The sequence below is a fragment of the Pocillopora damicornis genome, chromosome 11 (assembly GCF_964200805.1).
Source record: "Pocillopora damicornis chromosome 11, jaPocDami1.2, whole genome shotgun sequence".
Classification (NCBI taxonomy): Eukaryota; Metazoa; Cnidaria; class Anthozoa; order Scleractinia; family Pocilloporidae; genus Pocillopora; species Pocillopora damicornis.
Genome location: NC_142680.1, coordinates 2,051,131 through 2,076,090, shown reverse-complemented (window position 1 = coordinate 2,076,090; position 24,960 = coordinate 2,051,131). Strand labels below are relative to the sequence as shown.

The following is a 24,960-nucleotide window of genomic DNA, read 5'->3' as shown; positions in this document are numbered from 1 at the left end:
TATGCTCTTCCCTTCAAGAAAAAGTTGCCACACGTATTGCCGTAAGCCTCGGTTAGATTCACTTTGAGAGGGATGAAACCCGGCCGTCTCCATATTTGCACATGTGTATTTGAAGACCTATTCTCGGGCTCTTCCCTTACGAAAATACAAGAAGAATCTAGAGACGATTCGGTTATTGTATATTTATTCAGCCCCAAGAGTCCGCTATACTTAACTTTATATACAGGAATAGTAGATTCTCCTGATGTCCAACGTAAATAAATCAAACGGTATTCTTGAAATCCTTCTTCCTGCCTTTCCGTCGTTTACGGTGCAATTGCAATAAAAGGGGAAATGTAAGAATTGGTCGAGAATACGAGATATTGTTTTAGTTTTCTCTTATATCTTTTCTTAGTAAGGTTCAAAATAAAAGTAAGCGATGTCAGAAGCTATTTTAGTCCCTCGCGTTGGCACCAAGTTGGTACTACATGAAATACTATCGCATGAACGCAAAAATTGATCGATATGAAGACAATCACAAACAGATTACGAGGAGATGTTCTGCACATTTGTGTCGCAGAACGAAAATGGCAGACTTTCAAAACAACAAAACGGTTGTGGTAAATCAGAAACTTGCTGAATAATGAGTTATTTCCCCTCAGACTGACTTCAATTGGATGCTGCATCATAAAGATGGCAAATGAAAAGACAATGCAATTTCCCTATCACCGTTTAAAAATAACCAAGATTTCAAAAGTCAGTTAACGATTACAAGATTTCTATTTCCTTTAGAGTTTTCCCATACGACTAAATATAACATTGGGTTGCCTGTTTATTCGATCATGATAATCTAAATATTTTTTAATTGCCTTTCAAAGGGGCCGGTGCTGGGGATTAATCGTTTGTGAAACTCCATCCTAAATGCCCGGAATTCTTACGTGTATCAACCCACAAGGCATTTGTTAGAAATTCATTGCTGCTCAAAACACTTCCGATGGAATAATTTCGAAGGAGTGCCTGTTTTATGAGATAAGCTGCCTTAATTGCTGCGAAGAAAGGTCTTAAACATGTCTCGCAAAAGAATCATTTTCTTTCACAAAGAACGCAATGAAGTGCAAATGGTAATTTAGATGTTATTAATCTTTAATCTCCTTAATCACTTTCTGATTAAACTTGCTTTCATTGTCGCGTTTGGACATTAGAGCAGGACGCTGAGCCGATCACGTCAATGTTTGGTCTCGTGATCTGAGATTAGTTCTCTCAAAAATGCGACTGAGAGACGTTTGGCGTTCAAGAAACCAGCCCTAAGAGCAACTGCAAAACATATGCTTAAACATGTCAAAACAAATTTCACTTGAGACGAAATATTGCCATGATGATGGCCATATTAAAACTCGAAAGGAAGGACATTAAGGAATTGTAATTTAACTTAACAAGGTTATCAGCAAACAGTCCATGAGTGTTCTATTTAATTGCCGAAACAGTGATTAGCCTGCGCCAAGTTTTATCCGACAAAGCCGAAAAGGCCTCCAGATATGGAAGGCTTGTTAAATCATATAGTTACCGTATTATCTCCGGCTAAGACCTGTAACCTTAAAGTGTATTGTGTGCCCCGATGATTTCTTTATTTTTCTGAAGAAGTGAATGGGTTTAAAGTCAATAGATACGCTTTTATTCATTTATTGACTGTCAGTTCTTTAAGCGGAAGCATCTTTCTTCGGTCAGACTGTACATTTAATAAATATATCGTTAATCTTTGTTTTTGTTCCATTATATTAAATTTGCCTGCGCGCTTCAGAAAGGGTTTCCGAAGAAAATGAAATCAATATTGCTGATTTCACCTGGCAAAGAAAATGTTAATTTTTATCAACATGAATAGCATTAAAAAAAAAACTCTACATTACAATATTCTAACGTGCAACCCGACTGGTCGGGATAAATTTTAATTAACAGCTCGAGATAAGTGCATTTTCAATGCTTTCTGCTTTCCGCAGTGAAGAGCTGCGGTAAACTAATCACCGTATGTACATCGAAAGCTGGTCATCAAACGTTTTGGCGTTGGTCATACAGTAAATGAAATAAAATAACAGCGCTACCTTGACTAAATATTGGTTAGGGTTTTTTTGTATTAGGGGGCTTCTTTTGCGAATAAGCTTGGGTGTAAATAGTAATCAACATGATCGATAGGGGTAATTTATTTTACTTTCTCATTAGAACTATTTTTATAGTTGTCATCAACATCACGTTCGCAAGGCCATGTTAACTCAGCTTACGAAACTAAAGAAGATAGGATTGTGCTTTGATCTAGTTCTCAGTGATTGGAAATTCTGGAGCCATTTGAAAGTGTCAAATTATTATTATTCAAACGCGCTAAAATTGATGTCGATTTTCACTTATAACCTGTCATTCATCGATCAATTCGATTTGATTGTGTTAAGCAAAAGAGTTTAGAGGCAAGGATGAAACGTCCATAAGGGCTTTAACCCTAGTGAACGATCGAAAGGAGGGAGTTTCTTACAGAAGGGAAAAAAGACGACTGTGTTTGCGGCGGTGTAACCAAGATTTCTGTGTTACTGTAAACTTTTTATCGCCCCACGCACAAATTTGTTCACAATATGAACAACGCATCGACCAACAACACAGGAAGCATCACTCAACCAAGTGTAACACTCGTTCTGTACTTCGCAACGTTCTTCATCGGTCTTGCGGGGAATCTTCTAGTCGTGGTGATCATCGTCACTCGAAAAACCAGGAAACGCATGAATGATATATTTGTCCTTAATCTCAGCGTATCTGACCTGTGTCTCATCCTGTTCTGTTTGCCAGCACTGATTTACGTACAGCTTGTCGGTTCTGTTACATCTCCGTTTTATTGTAAGTTTGTATGGCCCATGGTGACTGTTTCGTTCTCTTCCAGTATTTTGACCATCACTTCCATGGCCTGTTACCGTTGTAACGTTCTACTTCATCCCTTTGAACTTCCGCCCAGCGGAAAACAGGTTCTTTTGTGGATTTCGTCAATATGGCTCGTCTCCTTCGTGATTGCCATACCTCTGATAATCACTTCAAAATTTCAAGAGGATCTGAAGGGCAGCACATGCTACGAGGACTGGCCTAGTTTAAATTTTAAACGAGGTTACACCGTAGCGCTTTTCATTTTGCAATATCTCTTGCCATTACTGACCATAGCCGTCGCTTACGTACGAATTGGTATCGATTTGACACGAACCAAGGTTCGGCGTGCTTCGATTACAAGAAGAGGAGAAGTTTCGGATCAAGGAAGCAGAGAGGAAAATGTAAAAATCATAAAAATCTTAGCAACAATTGTAGTTTTGTTTACATTTTGTATGTTACCGGTGCATATCGCTTGGATTTTGTTGGATTTTGGTGGAGACAGCGAGAAAGAGATAGCCGAAATAATTTTCAAATTTTCAGATGTCTTAGCCATTTTACAAAGTTGCCTAAACGCAGTGATATACGGCGCGCTCACCAAACATTTGCGGAGTGGATTTGTAAAGTGCTTGTTACGGCCGCTAGCTATTTGTTATGATTTTCGAAAAGGTGGCGAGCAAGTCAGTTCGCAAAGAAGGCCGACATACCAACCTTCTGGAGAGGAATTAGAGACATTTACTTTGGGTAGGAAAAGCACGTTCTCTTAAAAATCGGTTGATGTCTAGCCCCGTGGGCCAACTTCGTTTCCCCGTTAAGAAACTTAAGCCTTAACGAAATCGCGCAAATAAGATCATTTGCACGTTTTTTGTTCTTAATTGATTTTGAGTAATAATACTTTTAGCCGGAACTAGAGTGACAATGACTTAATATGCCCAGGGAAACAACACGAACTATGCATTCAGTACCAGGTTGAAAGACAATTTGTGTGCAAATTGTTTTGCGTCAAGTAAGGTTGTTAAGAAACAGATGTACAATTGTTATTAAGGTGGGACAACTGGTTTTAGAGCCTAAGGTCTAACATCACGTTTGTCAAGTACAAAGGGACTTGGTAATCAAAAGCATACTCAATCCTTAAATTGTAAATTTTCTCTGGTTTTACTAAGGATTTTTTTTTTTAACTTTCACAGCAGATGTTTCTTGTCTCAGTTTTCACACTGAAATGAAGACTATGACTTAAAGACAGATTTTCCGTCGCTTAGGTCAATAGATAAATGCATTAACCCTTTCACTCCCAAGATCTCATTAGTAATTCTCTTTACTGTCTGTCATATAGTTCTTAAGATGTTAGCTTGAAGAATTTGGTATTAGATCAACTAATAATCCCGTAACTGATATTTTTCTTCAGTCTCATCGCTTGTCTGCTTGATATTGTATTGATATTGTAAGGAGAAATTCTGTCTTGGTCACTCATGGGAGTTAAAGGATTAAGTCATTTCAACTTACTTTGCATTTATCTTTCAATGAAGTTGTTCTTTTTGCAGGGTAAAGATAATACGAATTTGAACTACCAAGATCTCATCATATTGGATCAACTGAAAATCCCCTATTTGATATTTTACTTTATTGTCGTCACTTCTATGCATGATATTGTATTGATTTTGTAAGGAGAAATTCTTTCTTGGTCACTCATGGGAGGTAAAGGGTTAAGTATATTTATGTGAATTCTGGGAGTTTACTACACTCGTTTTAAAACTGTTTAAATAACTGACGATAGTTATTCTATTCTTCCTTGTGAGTGTTACTTAATGTTTGCTAGTGATGCCTTACGCCATCGCGCAAAGAAGGCTGTAAGGAGTCCTAACTAAAATCACGCATTCTCTCGACAGCAGACAATAGCGTGACCATGTTCAGCCCGACTCAGTTGTATGGTCGCAGAAAAAAAATTTTTTTGGACCATTTTTTCCTGCTTGATTATCTTATTTCATCTCAGCGAGATTTCCACTCTTTTTTTTCTATCCTGTTGCCCATTCCCGCGGCCCTGTTTTCTTCACTTAATTTTCACGACAGGGTAAACAGCTCTCGTCCTTTTGAAATCTGAAATGTTTTTAACACAGAAGACTGCAGTGCCGGAGGTGTCCACCGTCAGTGGCCGTATTTGCCAATCTTCATCGTTACCCAGGCCGCTATCTGCGTCTACATGGCTATCTGAGCATGTGTGCGCCTCGCACTGACCTGACCCAATGATCTATGGGAAATTTGGAAAAATCAAATCTTAGTAACCGAGCCTGTACAACTAGCCGGGTAAAAGTGTTATGACGGGGTGCTCAGAAACAAAAGGCTGAATGCAACATTATCCTTTTTTCTCATAGCTAAATGAATGACTAGTGCGGAAGAAATACCTAATCACTGCGTAAAAGCTAAATAATATTTACCTGGACGCTTAGCTTCTTGTATTTATTACCATTTTTTCTGTGTGATGAGAACCAATGATAAAGTTCTTCTTTGGAAAGATTCTTTAAAATTTCAACCTAGTAAAAAATGAAGAGTGACACTTCATTCTTTCATCTAAAAGAATAAAGAAAATATCGCCGAAGACGATTGTATTTTACTTACTTCACGTCGTTTCCTATTAAAGATGTACGTCTGATCTATGACTTCCACCCAGTTTCTGTCAGCTTCATCTGCCAGACTAAGATCCTCGTGTTCCTTCAGTTCGATAAGTGAATCCACCTGACAACCAAAACAAAGTAACGCGATTTTACGACAAAGTGATATTGAGTTTCCCGCAAAGAAAAAGAGAATTACGATGCTTAGTTTTTTTCCAATCACATTCAAATAGAGAGCGACGTGCACGATTTTTCACGAACTTACAGCCGAGTAGAATGAAGATGCTGCGTTTTTGTCCAGTCGGATTCAAAAAGTAAAGTAAAAGTGAAATAAAGTGCGCAACTCTTTTAAACATTATGTCTTACTGAAAAGACGCTTCAAAACAGCAAAAAGAAAAATATACATACCTGGCTCTTGAAGTCTTCGTCTGTTAGAGAACACAAAATTTCACCAAACTCATCTAGAAATGCATCAATTCTACTATCGACATGTTCTGCACTGAAAAACCAACCACGAAGTAAAGTTAAAATAGAGAAAGGTAACAACGTTGAAAGAATCAAATAACTGACAAAGTCAAAGATTTCCGTGCAGAGTAGAATCTGGAAGAGACCAATCTATCTTGTTTACCTGATCACTTGTGGAAGATTTCTAGTTTAAATATCTCTCCCTCTAACCGTACTCTCTGCACTATCGTTTTAGATTCAACCGTATGAATGCAGGACCACGACGAAAATAAAAACAAATACCTGAATTTTCCAGCTTGTGTTTGGATGGTGACTGAAAATCCGAGAACTCCAAATGTGTTTCTACAAGAACAGAACACAGAGTACCTGGCGAGAAACGGACAAATAGACTTAGCAGTGATATAAAGAAAAAAAAAACTAAAATATTTGCTTGTTAGAAGCCAACTCTATCATCCAAAACTAAGGGAGGGACGTGGGGGCCTAAAGGTTTGCGGGAGGGGGGAAAGGAGGCAGATTTACCCATTTGGGTTCGGGCCTTGGCCGGGTCATTAGTCCTGGGTATGGCACTCAACCCACAAAATGCCTTTCTTCACTCAAGAAAAGAATTAGGGTCTGGTGAACTGACAGGGAACTTGACGAAATGCTGAGCGGGAAGGAGGAAGAGAGAAGTTGATCTGCACTTGACTGGTATTCATCTCCAAGAGAGCCTTGATACTCGCTTCAAGCTAAAAAGTCATGATAACCACACTAACAAGCAAACAAATCTTACCCAAGTTGTTCTTGAGTGCGAAGTATATCGAAGCATGGCTCCTCCATTTGCATCTAAAATGAAAATAATCAACTTAACAGAAGAAGAATTTATACATAAATTCAAGACAAAAGACTACATGTTTTAACATACCAAATAGTGATTCATGATTCTCATAAAACTGATTCTCGTGTAGACAAGTTAATCCGTTCTTAATTAAAGTAAACAAACAAACAAATGTAGCACGGTCCATCCATACCAGCAAAAGGTTCATTATGGTACATTCTTCAACAGTTGCGGGACCAGACTGAAGAGGAATTATAAAATTGATAAGTAAGTGTAAAACGTTTGAGCAGGACGAGAAAAACGTCGCATCGTTTTACATCAAAATACAGATATGCTCCACGTTCTGATCGCGAAGTCAACGGAACCTCACTGCACTGCTATTTCTACGTTTGAATAGGAAGAGAAAACATATAAAGATGTTCCTTTGGCGTTAAAGTAATATATTGGTCGACGCACAAGACCGTGATACTCAACTACACAGTAAGACAAAGAGAGGCTTGCAAAAGACTTGACGATTTATTTCGCTTTTACCTGGTAGTAGTTTGTAACAACTGTGTTGTCGTCATCTTTGTTAAATCCTATCACACGGCAGATGCATTCACCTTCAGGTAACTGCATAACTCGGATCTAATAAACAGATAACAACATGGAAAGTGAACAGTGTGAACCTTGGAGTAACAGTGATCGCGTGCTCTCATCGTCTGGGTGAAAGTGCGTTAATCCCATCCTGAAAGGAATGTTGTAAGCAGTAGTGACTGACTTTTCGACAACCTGAGTCATCTGATAATGACTTCCGCTCAGGTTGTCAAAACATCAGTCGCTACTGCTGACAACAGTCCTTAAAGGATCAACGTACTTCATCAGACTACACAAATAACATACTTACTGCTAAAACTTTCTATACTCACGATTCTTTATGGCGCATTTCAAATGAGTGTTGTACACCAAAGTCACCCAAGGGGCTAATAAGAATTCAAAGCAACATATAAACTACCCGAAAAGTAGGAAGACGTGAGTACAAAGGTGACGATTATAGTTATGTTTTGCATCTGATTGGTTGAGGGGTTGGCGCGAGTTTTCCTTACAATTCATAGATTCACAGTTCATTCGAACGTTTTCTTACCTCGGGATGAAGACTTTTCATTAATGGCATAAACTGCAGTTTACTGTAAGTAGAAACAACATTACGAATAAGTTAATAGAAAAGAAGCATAATCTTCATAGCATTGAAAAGAAGTAGTGACTGTATGATGACGATAGCCGAAGGTAGTGTTGTAGAAGATTTGTATGCACACGCAAAACAGAAAACCTTCAGCATCCCAAATATCCCACACAACTGCCGCCTGATCAGTTCATGTTGTAAAGCGTCAGACTGCCGCGCGGGAGATCGAGAGTTCAAGCTCTAGACCAGACCAACACTTAGGGTCTTAAAATAACTGACGAGAATGTGCTGCCTCCGCTATTACATCTGCGAAAACCGTGGACCTGCATCCCGTCTGTACTGGTTAACAGGGGACTTTGAAGAACCCATGCACTTCTCGCAATGAGTAGGGAACGTAGAATCCCAGTGTTGTGGTCTGGCGGCCACTAGAGTCCAAAATCCAAAATCGGCCACTAGGGTCCAAAATCCAAGAAAGGTCACTAGTGTCCAACTGCGTTATAGCTCGACTCGTTCGTGCCGTGAATTTTTTCCCCCTACATATAAACTGAACAAACTTATCACTAAACAAGTAAAAGTGGAGTTTGAATTGAGTACTAGAAGCTCAGAGCCACTTTAAATTTGCAAAAAATTAGTATCAGTTTTGAGAGGAGAAAAATCTGTAAGCTGCATAGTTACGTACCTATAAAGCTGTTCCTGTAAAGAGATGGCTTCCTACAAGAAAGAGTAAACTGATCTTTACTGTAACACACTATAAGAAAGTGAACCGATTAGTTTAATCACCCCAAGTAATAATGAAATCTGTGTTTGCATACCTGTGAGGTTATGTTTCCTTGAATTAGGCTCTCCACGAACAACTCGGAATTGAAACAGGATACAAAGTGCTGCAAAAAAACAAAACAAAACAAAAAAACGATGAAGAGTCAGCAATCAGGTTCTCCCAAAGATAGCAACACAAGCCCCCTTCAACAGAACGTAATTACCTTCAGCCATAGTCAATGACATCTTTAGCGAGAAGTCAAATCTTCATATGAACACATACCTGAAGTTTTTCTATCGTAACATTAGGGACGACCCTCCGTTTGTCTACAGTTGTCCACTTAACGTGCTGTAAGATTGACAAGCGGACTGACCTATCAAACAATGATTGGTTGTAACAAATGCTTCTCACTTTTGTCTATGATTGTCTTTTCAAATATCCAGTAGTACTACATTACTTAGAGAGCAGTCATTATTCATCACCTAAGGGGCGGAGGGGGAAGGGTCGGAGGATTCTTGGGGGAATCACATGGTTTCGTGGGGAACAAAGGGGGATCAGTCGTCGCATACAGAGTATAAAGGGGAAGGGGGGGCTATGGGAAATTGACTACCAATGGGTGGGGGGGAAATATTTGAATACTGCAGAGCCTTAAGGGGATCAGATAAATTTTTCTGTGACGCAAACAAAATCCTCCAAATTTCCCCCCCCCCCCCCTCCTCCTCCGGACGATTTTGAATGACTATATAGACAGAACCACACAGAGCCTAAGCCAAGCTCCCCTCGGTCAGTGAAGTATTAAATGGTCACTATGTACCTGACGAGCTTCTGTGGTTTGATGATACTGTTGCGATAGGATCTCATCAGCTTTCGCTGTCAATAAAAAAAGAACACAACATCTCTTCCTGTTAACACCGATTTTGTTAATGAACTTTAGACAACAGCCATCGATCTCGTAATCTCGAGAAAAATGTTCATCTTTACTCTAAAAAGCCTTTACCGGAAGGACACAATGGTTAAAGGCACTAATGACTAGCTGTTAAACAATACTTGAAGGTGCAAATTTTCATTTCAACTTTGAATACTGTAAAAAGGTCGAATGTTTTTCTTTTCTTTTCTGCTACCATTTTCTTCAGCTCTACACAGGATTGGTTGCGGAAAAAAACACTTTCAGTGAACGCAAATAGAAAATAACCTTACCAAATTGTTAATCATTACTAAAGTTACTAAGACTTCCAGTAACAAGTAGTCACACAGTTGTAAAGTCACAGTGGGGAAAAACCATTGAGTGGAAAAAGCCCAACACTTACTGCAAAAAGTTGATGTTCTGGTTCGGTTTTCTAGACGAGACGTCACTAAGTGGCTATTACGAACGAAGATCTTACCTTCACCATTTCAAACGTCTGAGTGCTGACAGAAAAATCTGCTATGCGATCAATTATTGTTTCGAACAACAGCTGGGGAGAAACAAAAGAAAGACAGTTAGAAGTGTTACTGACTAATTCCTTAGAAACTGATATTAACCCTCTACGCCCTTCATCAGTATGCATATTCTCCATATTGTTCTCTTTGCATTTCCTATGAGAATTTAGAGTTAAATCAAGATTACAGACTCCATTTGATAACTTTGAGTATTCCCCTATCCTGTTTGCTGGATAGTATAAGAAAAATATAGGCAGAAGTCACATGTTAATCACTTCTAAGAGTTAAAAGGTTTACGCGGATTGCACATCACGAACGTGGAAGATTTATGGTAAACTTTTCAAGAAACAAGCCTTGATGCAGTTCTTTCAAGATAGCCATCAAGAAGAACTGTAAAATAGACGCACAGGAAAAGCGGAGTGTAAGTGATTGGTTAAGGTTAGTGGCGACACTACCAACAGCGATTCAAAACTTACTGGTAACTTGTGACTGAATCCTTCTAGTTTCAGCACAATCCCTGTTTCATTGACTGTCATGGAGTAACTAGGAAAAAACACAGTTTCAAGAATTTATAATATAAAAGTAAAGAACTGACGACGCAATTTGTGAAATGACGTTTAATTACCAAGGAAGATTACCAACCATCTTCAAAAACAAGTGCTCTCCTACTACAACAATTTCGAAAATAATCTTGGATTGCTCTGTTGTTGCTTTACTTTGCTCTGTGATTGGCGCAGAAACCTCGTGCCACTTTCTCAACCAATCAGATGCAAAACTACATCCAAGCACGACTTGGTCACCCGCGTTTTCCCGCGCTTTAGGCAGTTCGGTCGTCTTTACTGTGAGTTCTCATTGCCCGAATTTTTAAAAGAATTTTCCTTTCATGTGATTGATAGTTGTGATTACTCTGATTTCGCTTTTACGACACTCAATCGAAAAGCGCTCTATCATAATCTCACAGTTTAAGTCAAGCACCATTCCTTGCATTTAACGAACAAACAATCCAAACACTTGACCAGGCATAGTTTGATGCTACTCTGGTTTGCAGATTTAATGAATGTAACCGAAGAAGTTACAATTCATAGACCCAACGTTTCGACACTCCTGTCTAGTGCCTTCATCAGGGGTGATCTAAACGCTGCAACAAGAGGTCCTTTTATATGATCACAAATTAGCGGCCTTTTTTCTGACGAGGTGTAGGGTTATTAAAGTGTGGTCGCTATTTTACGGTTTTCTGGTCTTGCGTAGCTAGGGTAGTTCGTATATTGGGGGAAATTAAATATCAATCAGGTCATAACAGGTGCTTACCCTAACTGGGCTACATCGGCGGCGTAAGCGATTTCTTTCAAGTTGTATTCCAGCACACACAAGAAAACGTCAGAAAGAACCATGCTATAAAGCAGTAAAATAAGAGTTGAACCGACAGTTCTTCTATTTACTAGTTTTAACGTGACTTATAGTTAGTGCGGTTTTATTGAAAAGAAAAAAAAAGCACAAAGGAAAAGGGTTTCCCAGAAATACCCTCAAAATCTGCGCTCCTTTTTGTACTTTGCGTAAAAGAAACAAGCAAGGTTACCTTCCTTATCGTTTTGACAACAACATCTGGAATAAGTAAGCAACAAAACAAACGAACAAGCAGTCAAGAACACCGCACATAGGTTTGGATGGACGCATATGGCCAACTAAACAGCTTATAGAGATGTGGTGCTGAACAGTCTTCATTTGTGTGTGTTACTGTAGTAAGCTGTATGATATTCACTGAAGTTGATCGTCAGTCTTTCTTGGGAATTTCTTAAATAAGTTTATCTCGTGAAGCCAAGGTGATGTAATGTATTTATAAATCGCGTTGACTAAATTGCGAATAGCTTTCGTTGTGACTGACTAATAAGTACAGAAAGGGTAAAAATCAAACATTAGCAACCGACTGGACTCTGTGTCAGTTTATTTTTTACTCGATAAAAACGCCAACCTCTTACATCTCACCTCTCAGGGCTGGCATTTACTAGCGGCGACATGAGATGGAAATAAAACCTGGCTGGAAACAAGAAGATGAAAGAATGAAAACTTTATCACGAGTTTCACAATAAATTTCGTCGCCAATTTGTTTTTTTTTTCCTTGCCATGACTATCAGAGCAGTCGCAGAGTCGAGCGCTGACGCAAGGAAAACCGGTAGGGAAAGGGAATGGACGCGTGTCTATAATAAAGTTGAAAGTGAAAAAGATGTATTTACTCACCTCGAGGTGTTTTGAATTTCGCATCCTTTGAGTGCCAGACTTTTCCGAGATGGCAATCATGAACCAGTTCAGGGAACTACAAGGAAGATAGAACTACGGGCGTGAAATAAGAAGAATTTCGTTTCAGGGTTACCGAGATTCTGAATTGGTACAGACTTATGGACCATCTTCTGTCGAAGAAAGTTTAACCCTTGCCAGCATTTTGGTAGAGTGACGGGAGATGCAATAATTTTCTGTTACAGTAAGTTTATAATTCATTAGGGTTACCTCGCTTGGTGCCCTATCAAGATCTTTGATTTCAAAATCAGTCGCTGTTGGAAAAAAACAAACAAAAAACATTGAGTGTTCCATTAATCAATTGCAAACAGCGATCAAGAACCAATTTCTCTTTGTTACAAGGGCTGGATTCGAAACACTGACGGTGAGAGGAAAGTATGGGAAGGTATAATAGAATTCATTCCTTCTGAGAGCCATAAAGAAGCATCCAAGATACAGATACTCATTGATGTTATTTTGTTTACCCTACTGACTACGCCATAGACATCCCAAGGTAACATATTGTATACTCTCCCAGTATAAAAGCAATCACATACCCTCTTACTGTAGTAAAACCTTTTCAGTGGTAGAATTATACTAAGGCCGGGGTGCTATCTCTCTTGCCCTAGGAGTTAGACCTTGGAGTTCCCAAGGTAACACACTGTATACTCAAGGTTATCACTTTACACCCTCATCATTTAAAACAGTTCCCATAAAAACAGGTTGCACATACTCAGGGGAAATACTTTATACTTTTATATCTACTTTAGACCTTAAGTATCTCAAGGTAATGTAACTTAGAAACTTGAAGGCAATCATCTACACACTATCTAGTTCCATGCAACCATTGCAAAACCTTCTTGGTTTAAATAACATACTCACCAATGAATTTATTCTCTTCTGGGAAATGAAGCTCTGGGTTTAATTCAAGATCTAAAAACAGAAATTGAATTGAAGTGATATGCATCATAAACAATGACGCAATTATTAAATGAAATAAATCTTATTTTGACCAGCAGATGATATAAAAATATGCAAGTAAAGAAATTTTTCTCCCATTATTCAATATTCCCATAACAATAAGCAACACATTAACCATTAACTCCCAGAATTGATTAAATGTAACTTCTCCCTAAAAAATCCAAGCATAACTCTGCAAACAGGTAATGAAAATACTCAAACTTATTGGGTAGGAGTTGTTATCTTTATCTTACACCAAATTCTCATAAGTCACATACAGGGAAACCTGTAGTAGCAAGAGGGGAGCATTAACGACTAGATCTTGGGAGTTTCAAGTTTAACCACATTCGCATGACAAGAAGAAAGCTAACAAACAATTTGATAACTGTGACGAGACTATGCACTAACTTTTCCAGCTTTCAACCCACTCTGGATCAATATCTGGAATGTAAGAGATATGATGTCAAATGAAGATCCAGCTGACAACCATAATTATCAACAACTCATTTGCACCAGCACCAAATCTAATAACAAAAATGTTATAATCACTGGAACACCAATGGTTTTCTCAGGATAAAGTAAACATTTTGTCCAAAAGGGTAATTTTCACAAACCAGAACAGTTATAGGGAGTCTGGAACCAAGGCTCATAATCTGTGCACTCATCTTGGAACCTCTTTGATAGGAGCAGTATATTGGCTTTTTCAGGTGTAAGCCTGTCTTGGACATCCTGAATAACCTACGGGAATAGAATAGAATAGCAACAAGAATTGAAATCAATATCTAGGTTGAGTCGGCAGGCATCAACAAAACTTAGGTATGCCTCACAGGCCAGTCAAATGCATTAAAACATTTTACACTTATTTTTACATCACAAAATAAAGAATGAGTGGTGCATTTTACCTCTTCATTGAACTCCCACATCAGTTGATCTCCTGTTAAATAATCTTCTTCTGGAAACAACTGTAAAACATATACATATAGTCATAAGAAACATACATTCGACTCACATCTGGAAGCAATTCTTGTGACAAACATTGTTTTTTATGTAAAAAAAACTTGGAGTTCCATTATAGTACAGGAATGATTTCTTACCTGCATGTTCTCTACAAGATCTTCAACATAGTCATATGGCTCACACTAGAAAATTGTTGATTGCAAAAATGTCAGCAAATGACCCACTTAAAACTACTGAATGAGAAATGCAGTGGCCTTAAGCTGATAGCTAGCCAACTCTTAATATTTACTATACCTGTTCTCGAAATCTGAACTCATTATTTTCAATTGTCTGAAGCTCCTTATATATCCTACGGGGAGAATTAAATGGATTAAAGTTAGCATACATAATGAAGCCACATGAATGCAAAATCATGTACCATAAGGATAGTATCAAATAGATTTCCAGGAAATTAAAATAATCTATTAGATTTTATGACAACAGACACATGTAAGGAGATTTTGCAATAAAGGCATATCATTAATGACCTGCGATAAAGTAATGCTTATGTTTGATCATACAAACCTTTCCTGTGGACCCTTTTTTCTCAACATCTCCACATATTGAAACACAATTGTCAAAATCTAGAAGAAAACAAACTTCATTGAATTTCATGCTATGCTGAATTATCAACGCACATGTATGTACAGGCTGTGAAATAAAACAGGAAGGAGACTACAATAATTTATGCATATACAGCTGTATTAACACTTTACACTCTTACATCAGAAAGTATATTCTCCATACTGTTCTCTATACACATCCTAAGGTGCTGGAAAGGAGATTCTTTTTTAAATCAAGAGTTTCCTTGGTGGGTGATCATTTCCTTTCTTCTCATGATATTAATGTGTGATTCATGGGTGATATTGTAAGGAGAATTTAGATGCTACTGTAGCCACTTTCATGGAGTCAAAGGGTTGGTGCACTTTAATTTGGTAGCACAGTGTTTATGAGTACATGTAGAGACCTTGGAATTACATTTTTTTTTTTTTAATTATGGTTGACATTTGTCTTTTTACATGGCAGAACAACATTACCTCATAAATATGCTCCATTCCCTCATCCTGAAATTATCAAACACAATCAATTAGATTGCAATCAACAGTTCTGTACTATGTTTGGAAAAAAATCATATTATTATTTTTTATCAGGCATGAGTGGGGTACACCTTGGAATACTCACTGTTAGACTAATCAAACATGGGAATAATGCAAAACTAGTGTTATATTCTTGACCAGACTCTCCATTACCACACAGTAAACTGGAAGCCCAAGATCTAAGGAAAAAAATGAATTAAATTATAAAGTTTAACTAGATCTGAATTAAAAGGAAATAGCTTACATTGAAGTCTAGTAATTAACAATTGGTTCACACATCAGCATGCGTTCATCGAGATATGAAGCATGTGGGAAGTTTGGAGAGCACAAAAGGTGCGTAAGAGTTGCTCGAGGCGTAGCCAGGAGCAACTCTAGCTTCTTGAGTGCTCTCCAAACTTCCCAAGTGCTTCATATCTCAATGAACGCACAGATGACGTATGAACCAATTGTTTTATAACATTTTCAACCTGATGGAAAATATTTTTTCTCAAGGGATTTGTTTGCTGACGTCATGAGCATGTACAATAGGAATATGAAGCATGCCCGCACAATTGAATTTGATTAGACAAATTTACTAGCTATGTTATAAGCTGAAATTGCTTATAGTATTTGTGCATGAACCATATCGTTAAATGTTCAATAAATTAAAGAATATGTCATACTCTTGAGACAGTGTTGATAACATTTCCAAACACAATAAAACTCATTACCTACTGTGTCTGATTTTCAGAACTTAAATTCATAGATCATTCACAGTGAAAAATAAATTCAAATGATACACATCTAAGCATGTAATTGGAACACAAATTACACAGCTACAGTTAGTTCTCTCACTTTTTTATCAGCAGTGATAAAATGCTACCAGGCCCTTCATGTCCCATTAACCACGAGATATAATGAATCGGCTTGATTCTACAGCAAAGTAAGCACACAAAAATGTAAAAATACTATTACATGGTTCCAGTTCAAAGATCCTGCTCAGTCACATAATATTGGCAACAACTGGTAAATCAACTAATTGTAATCAAAATTTGTGCTGTTGTTTTTTAAGATTCCATACAATATGATTTCCTACATTTATTATATTACAGAAGCACAATGCCAAGTACAGTATGTATTATCACTCCTTTAAGATGAAATCAAGTACATCAAAGGTAACCTCCTTATCTCTCAGTATCCCCCCTCCCAACCTTCTCCAAGTCTCCTGGCACAAATTTTCACTCTAAGTTGTATCATACCTGTAATACTTCTGTTGTGGGGGTAGAACCCAAGTGATTTCAAGATGATGTACATCCTTGACTGGAACCACTACAAAGTGAAAGTCAGTCATAAGTAATCATAATAGATGTCTATCTTAAATATTGTAAACTGTGGCTTAAAATTTATAGTTACACATCAAAAATTTAAAAAATCTTTACATAGAGAAGCAAACTTAACATAAAGAAAATCACACTAAATACAAGTTGTTATAGATGATTGAGAAGAATGGCGACTGATGAGAAGTTGTCTCACTTTGAATATTTAACACATAAGACAAGTAGGTTCTTCTCCAGTGTCTCGGTGGAACAAAAATTACTAGGTACAAATTCTTTCCCTTTCCTCGTGGTTGGTTTGGCAATAGGCAAGCAATAGGCTACCAGTGGTAAATATATAAATAAATTAATAAATTTATAATTTTTTATAGTGCTAATTGCAAGCCTCTAAGTGCTTTGCAATGTGAAAGAAAGAGAAACAAATATTACTAATTAATTAAAATATAAGGTGCTAGAAAATCCTAACTAGTAAGAAGCAGGCCACCTGGCTATTTACACAGTGCAGCCCAGGAGTTGATTTCTAGACGACTGAGAACAAATCCAGTGAGAAGCAAGGTGGAGGGCTTGAACCTGTGGCCAACAGATTACAAGACCAGCGCCCTAACCTCTCAGCCACACCACTCCTCAAGTAGTGCAGGTGATACATTTGTCTATAAACCTTACCTTTGTATAGTTTATGAAATTTGGATGCATCAAATGGGGTCTATCAAATAAACAAAAAATATGAATGAGAAAGATGAATGTAACTTACTATATTTAAATATCATGCTACAATGCTACAGTACACAGTGTAAAACTGCATGATTTACTAAAGCTAAAAGACATTTCTCTCCACCAAGTCAGCTGAAGGTACTCTCACATGGCTAGGTACACATACTGATCAAAATTGTTCTCTCCTTTAAACTGCAGTAAGATATGTCCTCGTGTAACATGCTACAATAGTTTGAGAATAAGCAAAACATGGAAAATGTGTTGCACTGTCTATAATCATGCATTATACCAAATCATATACTTACTGTATACTCTTGAAATGTTGGCTTTGGCAGTGAGCTTAAAACAAAATTACAAAATTATGATTAATATGCTATTTAGAAAGTGGTATCTTGCTTTATACACCAGCCCTGTAGTAATTCAATAGTCCCATTTGAATTATAGTTGTGTGTGTGTGTGGTTTTTTATTTTTTTTTATTTTTTATTTTTATTTTTTTTTTTATTGATTGGTAAAAAAAAAAAAAATTTGTGTCTAGTACACAACTCGTTAATGAATATATAAATAAACAAAATGGTAGGTACAAAATATTATGATCATGCAAATTAACAAACTCTATATTAAACAAATATATTTATATCACTGCAACATTAATAGCTATTTTCTAATAATAGTACACATACTTATTGGGGATTTCAGAAAATGATTCCTTAACCATCTTTTCAAGGCTGTCAAGAGATTCTGAGATAAAAATAACAGTTTAATTAAATGTAGAGGCTACTCAAGGATCAGACTAGTTTATTCCCTGTACATGTAGTTGTTATATAAAAGAATAAAATCATTCTCAGCATATATAGTCCACATACAGTAGAAGTAGAAAAATAACCAGCTCATCACTGGAACGATATTATGGTTTCAAACATTGTTCATTTCTTATCCTTTCAAGTGCGAAGATCTGATTGTTAATTCTCACCTCTAATTGCAACACACTTCCTTGTAAATTAATTATGAGAATGTGGGATTAGATCAAGATAACAACTTCTGCCTGATAAGTTAGAATATTTTCATTACCTGTTTGCTGCATGATACAGTATATAGATATCAAGAGAAGAGGTTACATTTTAATCACTTCTGGGAGTTTAAGGGTTAAACAGGTTAAAAATTGCAAAATGTTTGACAGAACAACAAAGCTATTAACCCTTTTAAGTCTCACTAGTGACCAAGACAGAATTTCTCCTTACACTATCAGTACAATATCAAGCGGACAAGTAATGAGAACAAAGAAAAATCAATTTGGGGTTATTGGTTGATCCAATTCCAAATTCTCCAAACTGACATTACATGAATTATATGGCAGACAGTAAGGAGAATTACCAAAGAAATCTTGAGAGTTAAAGGGTTAACTTAATTGAAGTAAAGCTTCTGTCAGTCTTACCTCTAGAAATTACAGCCAGTGTCATGTATTGTGCAGAGTACATTCTCTTCCAAAAATCTCTTAATGAAGCATTCACATCTAAATTCTGATAATTCAAAGTAAATGTGAGTATGCAAACATAATATTAATAAGCTTTCAATAAAAAAAATAGTCTAGTGACTTTTTCTCCATCATTTCCAGATGAAATTTACATCACTTTTATAATTTTGCTTAATATTAGAAGGGAAAAACTCTTGCAGGAAAAACAACAATCAACAGTAAACTCTCCACATTTGGTATCATCAAGATTTTCAACAAAAATGTGCTTAGGAGAGTAGTAGGTGCAAAATAATAAGGGAATATTCCTCAGTTCTGAATAAAAATATCACAGCCCTTCAGACTTAATAACTAGAGAATTAGCCATTCTAAACTGACAATTCTTCAATCTTCTATGCCATGGTTAGATTAATGACAGAACTGAGGTGTCACTGCCTCTCTCCTCTTTGCATTGTTGATTTTGTTGATTCAAATCTATATATAACTATTCCATTGCCATAAAATCAACCCAAATATATTCATTGAACAAATGAGATGCTTGGTACAATGACTGCCATGAGATATTTCATTTACCTTTTCTTTGGGAATTTTCATGAGTGTTTGTTCATTTCCTAATATTGAAAAGAAAGATTTCAAAAGGTTAAAATGAAAAGATATTGAGGGATCCAACACTGCTGCTGAACAATCACACATTCTCATTGCTTTTTACTGAAACCGCTATTGTGATAGCAATTACAATGTAATTTTGAGTTAAAGCCAGTTGCATTTTGATGAAATTGGTGAGCTATACAATGAAATTATGAATATAACAATCGTAACACAGGTTTTGTGGTACAACAAAAATACTGTCAGCTTTATCATAAACATAGGGTCCAGAACAATATTCATTTGAGCATCACAAAAATCAGTAATTGCTTTGATCTTGCTTTCCTTCTGTCTGAAGGTCAAGGAAAATCATGCCACCTTTTCAACCCATCATAATTATACTCAACTGAAGCCTATCATTAACAGGTCACTCGCCCCCTCTACCCCCCTCCCCTCCCCCCAAACAACCCTGCATTCTTGCTTCAAGCAGTTTTATTTTTACCTGTTTCTACTTTGAGTTCTGATAATGTCCACCTTGTTTTCAAACTGGTCACCATAATTACACTGGTTTTGATTTTTTAACACTCAATCGAAAACTACTCCAAACACTTTGAATTAGATATCACCCCTAAACTTTTTGTTGGAAACTCTACAATACATTAATTAGTCTTAATTTATTGATATTTATATTAAGTGATTTCATTTGTCTATAACATATTCAAACAAACAAGTATGCAGCATGTGTTTTTTTGTCCATATATGGCCTTATTCCGCGTGCCTGCAATGGGATGTTTTGTGTGTGTTCTTTTCAAGTAAGCTAGGAGCTGTGAGTGGGTCAACTTAACAGAAGAGTTGTAAAGAATCGTTGAATCAAGAGAATAAACCATGACTAAATAAGGAAGCTTGGACAGCTTTTTCATGCTTTCAACATTTTAAGATTTCAAACTCACCCCAGAGAAATTTTCCAAATGGATGATGCTGGTTAGCCAGCTGAGCAAGAAGCTGCATTTTCCTGACAGAATCACTCTGATAACTCATTCTAAATTCTGAGAACATAAAGAGGAAGATCCAACACATTGATGTATGTGTGAAAGGAACAGAAACATAATTTGTATACTACACTGAGAAATAATTTTACTATACCACCAGTACAGGTAAATGAATGATATTAATATCCCCCTGGCTTTACTCTTTCAATTCGTAGAAATATAACTGGATATACTATACTGTGTCCAAGAAAAGAAAGTGTTAATTTATTTAAAAGATTAAGATCTTACCACTTTCTACAGCTTGTATTTCCCTATCAACACTGTCTTCTTTAAGGAGAGGAGAAATAAAGAACTGAGCAAATCTGTGAACAGTTTGAAATCAAAATAAGTTATATTCAATTTTGAAACTAATAGATATCTGAGAATGTGTAAGATCTAGGAAAAGCACCCCTAAAAAAAGCACCCTGTATGATAGGGTTAATCAATTATGGATCAACTATGGAAAAACAACTGTAATTAGCTGTGTGTTGTTACCAATTACTGCAAGGGTTGATCATTAAACCTTTTCAAGCAAGTTACCAAATTTTACTTTTGAAATGTGATTTTTCACTCTGTCTTCTAGCTGCTATAAATTTGCTTACAAGATCTTTGACTATAGTTTAGGAGAATTTGGTTCTCTATCAAAGAAAAACTGTAGCTGATAAGTTTGCCTTAATTCTTAAGATACATGCATGGTCTCATGCACTACTGTAAGTTGAAAGCTAACAGCATAATATATCCAAACAGAAAAGATATATATAACCATTTCTATAAAAAGGTGAGATTTTATAGTTGCTGACCTGTCTAAAGTTTCTCTGAAGTACTTTCTCCTAACATCAAAGATAAAGGTGGTCTGAAATTAGAATTAATGAAATCAATACTATATCAAATAAATATAAACACTTTCTCTTAATTACTATGCAATGTAATTATCACTAATGAAAAGCAACATTTCCTCCCTCAGTTGAGAATTCCCAACTCAGATTCATCAAAATTATAGATTATCAATGAGGCTGATTACTGTTATTGTGTTGTTGCGGACAGTTTTTGCAGGACATACCATTTCACAGTCAGTTGAAGCATTATCTGATCCTCCATGTTTCTTTATGAAAGCATCAAATGCATTTTCATCAGGATATTTTTCACTACCCATGAAAACCACTGAGAAAACAAATTTTAAAAAAAATTAGAATAATGTTTATTTCATTTAAAATATCACAGTATGAGAACAGTCATCAAAGTCACTATTGTTAGATCCACAGAATAAGAAAGAAGAGCTCCAAAAGGTTGCTCAGAGATCAGAACCTTACTCCTCACAACAACAAAATAATATTGATCAATATTGAAAAAGACAAAACCACAAAAAAAAGGAGATCATACCTTCCCATGGGGGGTGTCATAAAATAGAGTCTAAAAACAAGAATGAGTTTTCTTGAAATCTACTTTATTTGCCATGAGTTTCAAGTGAAAGAACAACTAAGGGATGCAAAGGGTGCACATGCCCATTATATGGCCTGTCACGGTACACACACTGTGACAGGGGGTCCCCTCTAAATTTGTTCAGGATTAATATAAGTGACAATGAGAATGATGATGCTACAGCAGCTGATGCTACTGCAGCTGATGATGAAGATGATGATTGTGATAATGATTATACACACTCTATTAACAATTATTACTGACAGAGGAAACATTGAACACTTACTGTGCTCCAGGAAGTGGGCCAATCCTGGCATGTCATCTGGATCAGAAAAACTACCAGCACCGATGCAAAGAGCTGCAGCAGACTGAGAAGATGAGGAAATAAAATATTGCTATTTAAGATAAAACTTCTCATTTCTCAGAAAACCATGACTCTGAGATTAGTCCTCTTAACTAGCTTTTTCAACTTAGCTACGTCTGTGAGTGTTCTTTTATTTTGTAATTGACAGCTGTATGTATATGTATCATCTGTATGTATATCTATCTATCACATAAAGCTGTATGTGATAGATAGTTATAACTATATGCAAAGAAGGTCCTGCCCAATAGCCTAAGGATAGTTTAACCCTTTACATCATAACATTGGCATCGATATTCTCTATACTGTTCTCTACACATTTCCTAAGGTGCAGACAACGAGAATTTGTTTAACAATCAGGAGCTTCTTTAGATGGTGATTATTACCTATATTCTCATGTGATTCTGGGGTGATATTGTTAGGAGAAATAAGATGTTAGTCACTGTTAATTTCCAGTTGAGCTTTAACAATTCTGTTTTTACATGAGGAGAGGCTTGTGAGAAGATGCCTTTGGGCTAGAAGAAAAAGGCTCCAATTTACACAAAGGGCAAGCTGAAAAATCAACTTTCTTTGCACCCTGTATACATGTTGTGGTTTAAGATATATTCCTGGAAACAGAGTTATTTGTTTTCTACTTTGCTGTGAGGAAAGTACATGCACATTGCCATAATCTTTATACACATCATACTAGTTTTCAATCATTTTGAACTACACCTATACAAGGTATACATTTGCAGGGCTGATGTATTAAGTGCACAATGTACATTGTAAAAATATCTGATAATTAACTGCAATAATTCACCAAAGTGGAGGTGTATAGTGGTGGATATTTACTAATCCACAAAGCAGCAAGGTAAATATCTAACACTTTCACCGAACCGACATGAAAAGTTGTTTTAGTAATATTCAACACAGTTACCAAAAATTAGTTATTCTGTCTTTTCAGCTATTCAGAGGTGAATACTACTGGCATTTCAATTTTTAATAAGCCAACCAGCAAGTGCAAATCATTTGTGTGGTACATACTGATAAAAATAGAATTCACTCACTAGTTTTGTGTCTTTTGCTTTTCGTGATCTCTCACTGCCATTTTCTTCCTCTGTATCCAAACCCACATTAGTAACACCATCAGTGACATCATTTTCATCCTCATCAATGCCATCATCATCCTCGTGAACCTCATCATCATCATCATCATCATCATCATCACAACTCTCCCCTTCCAAATCCTCACTTTCAGTATCTTCTTCATCTGTTGTTGATTTGGAACTGTCATGATGCTGACGACGAGTAACTGAGTTTGTATCTGATATTAACAATGCTGTCAATCCATTGTCAAGATGGATAACACTGTAATTGTATAAAGATCAAATCAAGATGTCAATTTGCTTGTATAGATTCAATTTTCAGGGAAAAAATGACATTATTTACTCTACATACCTTTCTAACTGAAACCCAATGGTGACACATGCAAAGAAAAATATCCATTGCTGGATAATATCCTTAACTTGGCACATGCATGCCAATATCAAAGTATTGCATGTTTGTCCAGACATACATTGTGTATATTTTGCCAAAAAATAAACACCTATATCAATGATCATCTTGTTATATATTACGGTAAATGGTTTGAACCTGGAAGTAACATGTAATAGTGTAGTTTAATCATCCAGGTAAGTGTACACCTGAGAAGGACTGTTGTCAGTTGTAGTAATTGACATTTCGACAATCTGAGCAGAACTCATTATCAGAGTCAGATGACTGACAACAACTATTCACTTGACTCAGATAATGACTTCTGCTCAGGTTATCAAAATGTCAATCACCATTACTGACAACAGTCCTTCTCAGGACTACAATCATGCACCTGGATGATCAAACTACACTATTTCATCTTATATATATATTTTTTTCTTTTTCATTCAAAATGAACCTAGTTTGACATGTGTCCTTTCAAGAAAGAAAATTCTTTATATCCATGAATGGTAACTGGTCAAGCCACCTGACGGTCATCTCGCTTAAGGTTATGTCGCCCGCAACTAGAGTTATGTCGCCTGATATTTTTCGTCATGTCACCTTCATAAATCAAAATATTGAATCAAATTGTTGGATTAAGATAAAGCGAGATGAAGCACAGTTAAACAACGAAGATTAAAATGAGGTGCTTACTGCGTATTTCACATATTTCGAAAGGTCATGAAAACTTCAATCTCCCAACCATTGATCACATGTGGTCTTAAACAGATTGTTGACATGTCCTTGTACAGGTGCATGTACTGATAAACGGAATATTCCTTTTCCACTCTTAATTTGAATCTCATATATTTAGATATTCAGTTCCACTAAAGAAAACAAATCGTAAAAGTCCGGAAACTGTCTCTTAATATTTCACGCCATTGAAGTTCTTCATTTCAATCAAATAAACAAACGCGAGAAGGATATTTTCTGAACTACAACACGTGAGCTAAAACAGCTTTTGAAGCATTTCTTACGAGACACACAAATCAAGCCACTAAATATAAGAAAATTATCAGTTGAGCGTAAACACGGAGTAAAAGAAAGAGACAAGTAGAGAAAAGGCGTTTTACCGGTACTCTCGAGGATCATTGGGTGACTTCACAACAGGCGCCATGTTGTTTCTCTTGTCAACTGCGTT

General features: G+C 36.6%; 2 protein-coding genes across 2 annotated transcripts; one reads left to right on the top strand and one right to left on the bottom strand.

Moving 5' to 3' along the window:
* Positions 1-1,634: 1,634 nt before the first annotated feature.
* On the top strand, positions 1,635-4,590 carry LOC113676879 (neuropeptide FF receptor 2-like). Its single transcript, XM_027193614.2, has one exon. It carries the CDS (start codon positions 2,595-2,597, stop codon positions 3,636-3,638), a length of 1,044 nt encoding a protein of 347 aa, XP_027049415.2. The 5' UTR covers positions 1,635-2,594; the 3' UTR covers positions 3,639-4,590.
* LOC113676880 (nardilysin) lies at positions 4,007-24,960 on the bottom strand. The gene is made up of 42 exons (XM_027193615.2): positions 24,893-24,960; positions 23,354-23,654; positions 22,230-22,311; positions 21,585-21,685; positions 21,325-21,377; positions 20,774-20,847; positions 20,447-20,542; positions 19,485-19,522; positions 18,876-18,960; positions 18,124-18,181; positions 17,748-17,781; positions 17,395-17,434; positions 16,657-16,726; positions 16,253-16,330; positions 15,504-15,597; positions 15,359-15,385; positions 14,847-14,905; positions 14,577-14,631; positions 14,420-14,464; positions 14,228-14,287; positions 13,940-14,063; positions 13,734-13,766; positions 13,248-13,298; positions 12,597-12,640; positions 12,330-12,405; positions 12,078-12,129; positions 11,403-11,486; positions 10,571-10,637; positions 10,058-10,129; positions 9,490-9,545; positions 8,958-9,048; positions 8,731-8,799; positions 8,598-8,629; positions 7,880-7,922; positions 7,288-7,383; positions 6,950-6,997; positions 6,712-6,764; positions 6,225-6,308; positions 5,886-5,976; positions 5,485-5,601; positions 5,304-5,399; positions 4,007-5,116 (listed from the first exon to the last, which is right to left on the bottom strand). Exons 1-42 carry the CDS (start codon positions 24,934-24,936, stop codon positions 4,919-4,921), a joined length of 3,171 nt encoding a protein of 1,056 aa, XP_027049416.2. The 5' UTR covers positions 24,937-24,960; the 3' UTR covers positions 4,007-4,918.

What these genes read in the sequence shown, in the direction of transcription:
- LOC113676879 (XM_027193614.2), top strand. Translation starts at nt 2,595, where the DNA reads ATGAACAACGCATCGACCAACAACACAGGAAGCATCACTCAACCAAGT.
- LOC113676880 (XM_027193615.2), bottom strand. Translation starts at nt 24,936, where the DNA reads ATGGCGCCTGTTGTGAAGTCACCCAATGATCCTCGAGAGTACCG. An exon ending in AAGCAAAAGACACAAAACTA is followed by an intron (nt 22,312 to 23,353) that starts GTGAGTGAATTC and finishes TCATCTTCTCAG; the next exon opens with TCTGCTGCAGCTCTTTGCAT. An exon ending in GTAAATGCCAGCCCTGAGAG is followed by an intron (nt 11,487 to 12,077) that starts GTGAGATGTAAG and finishes ACTGCTTTATAG; the next exon opens with CATGGTTCTTTCTGACGTTT.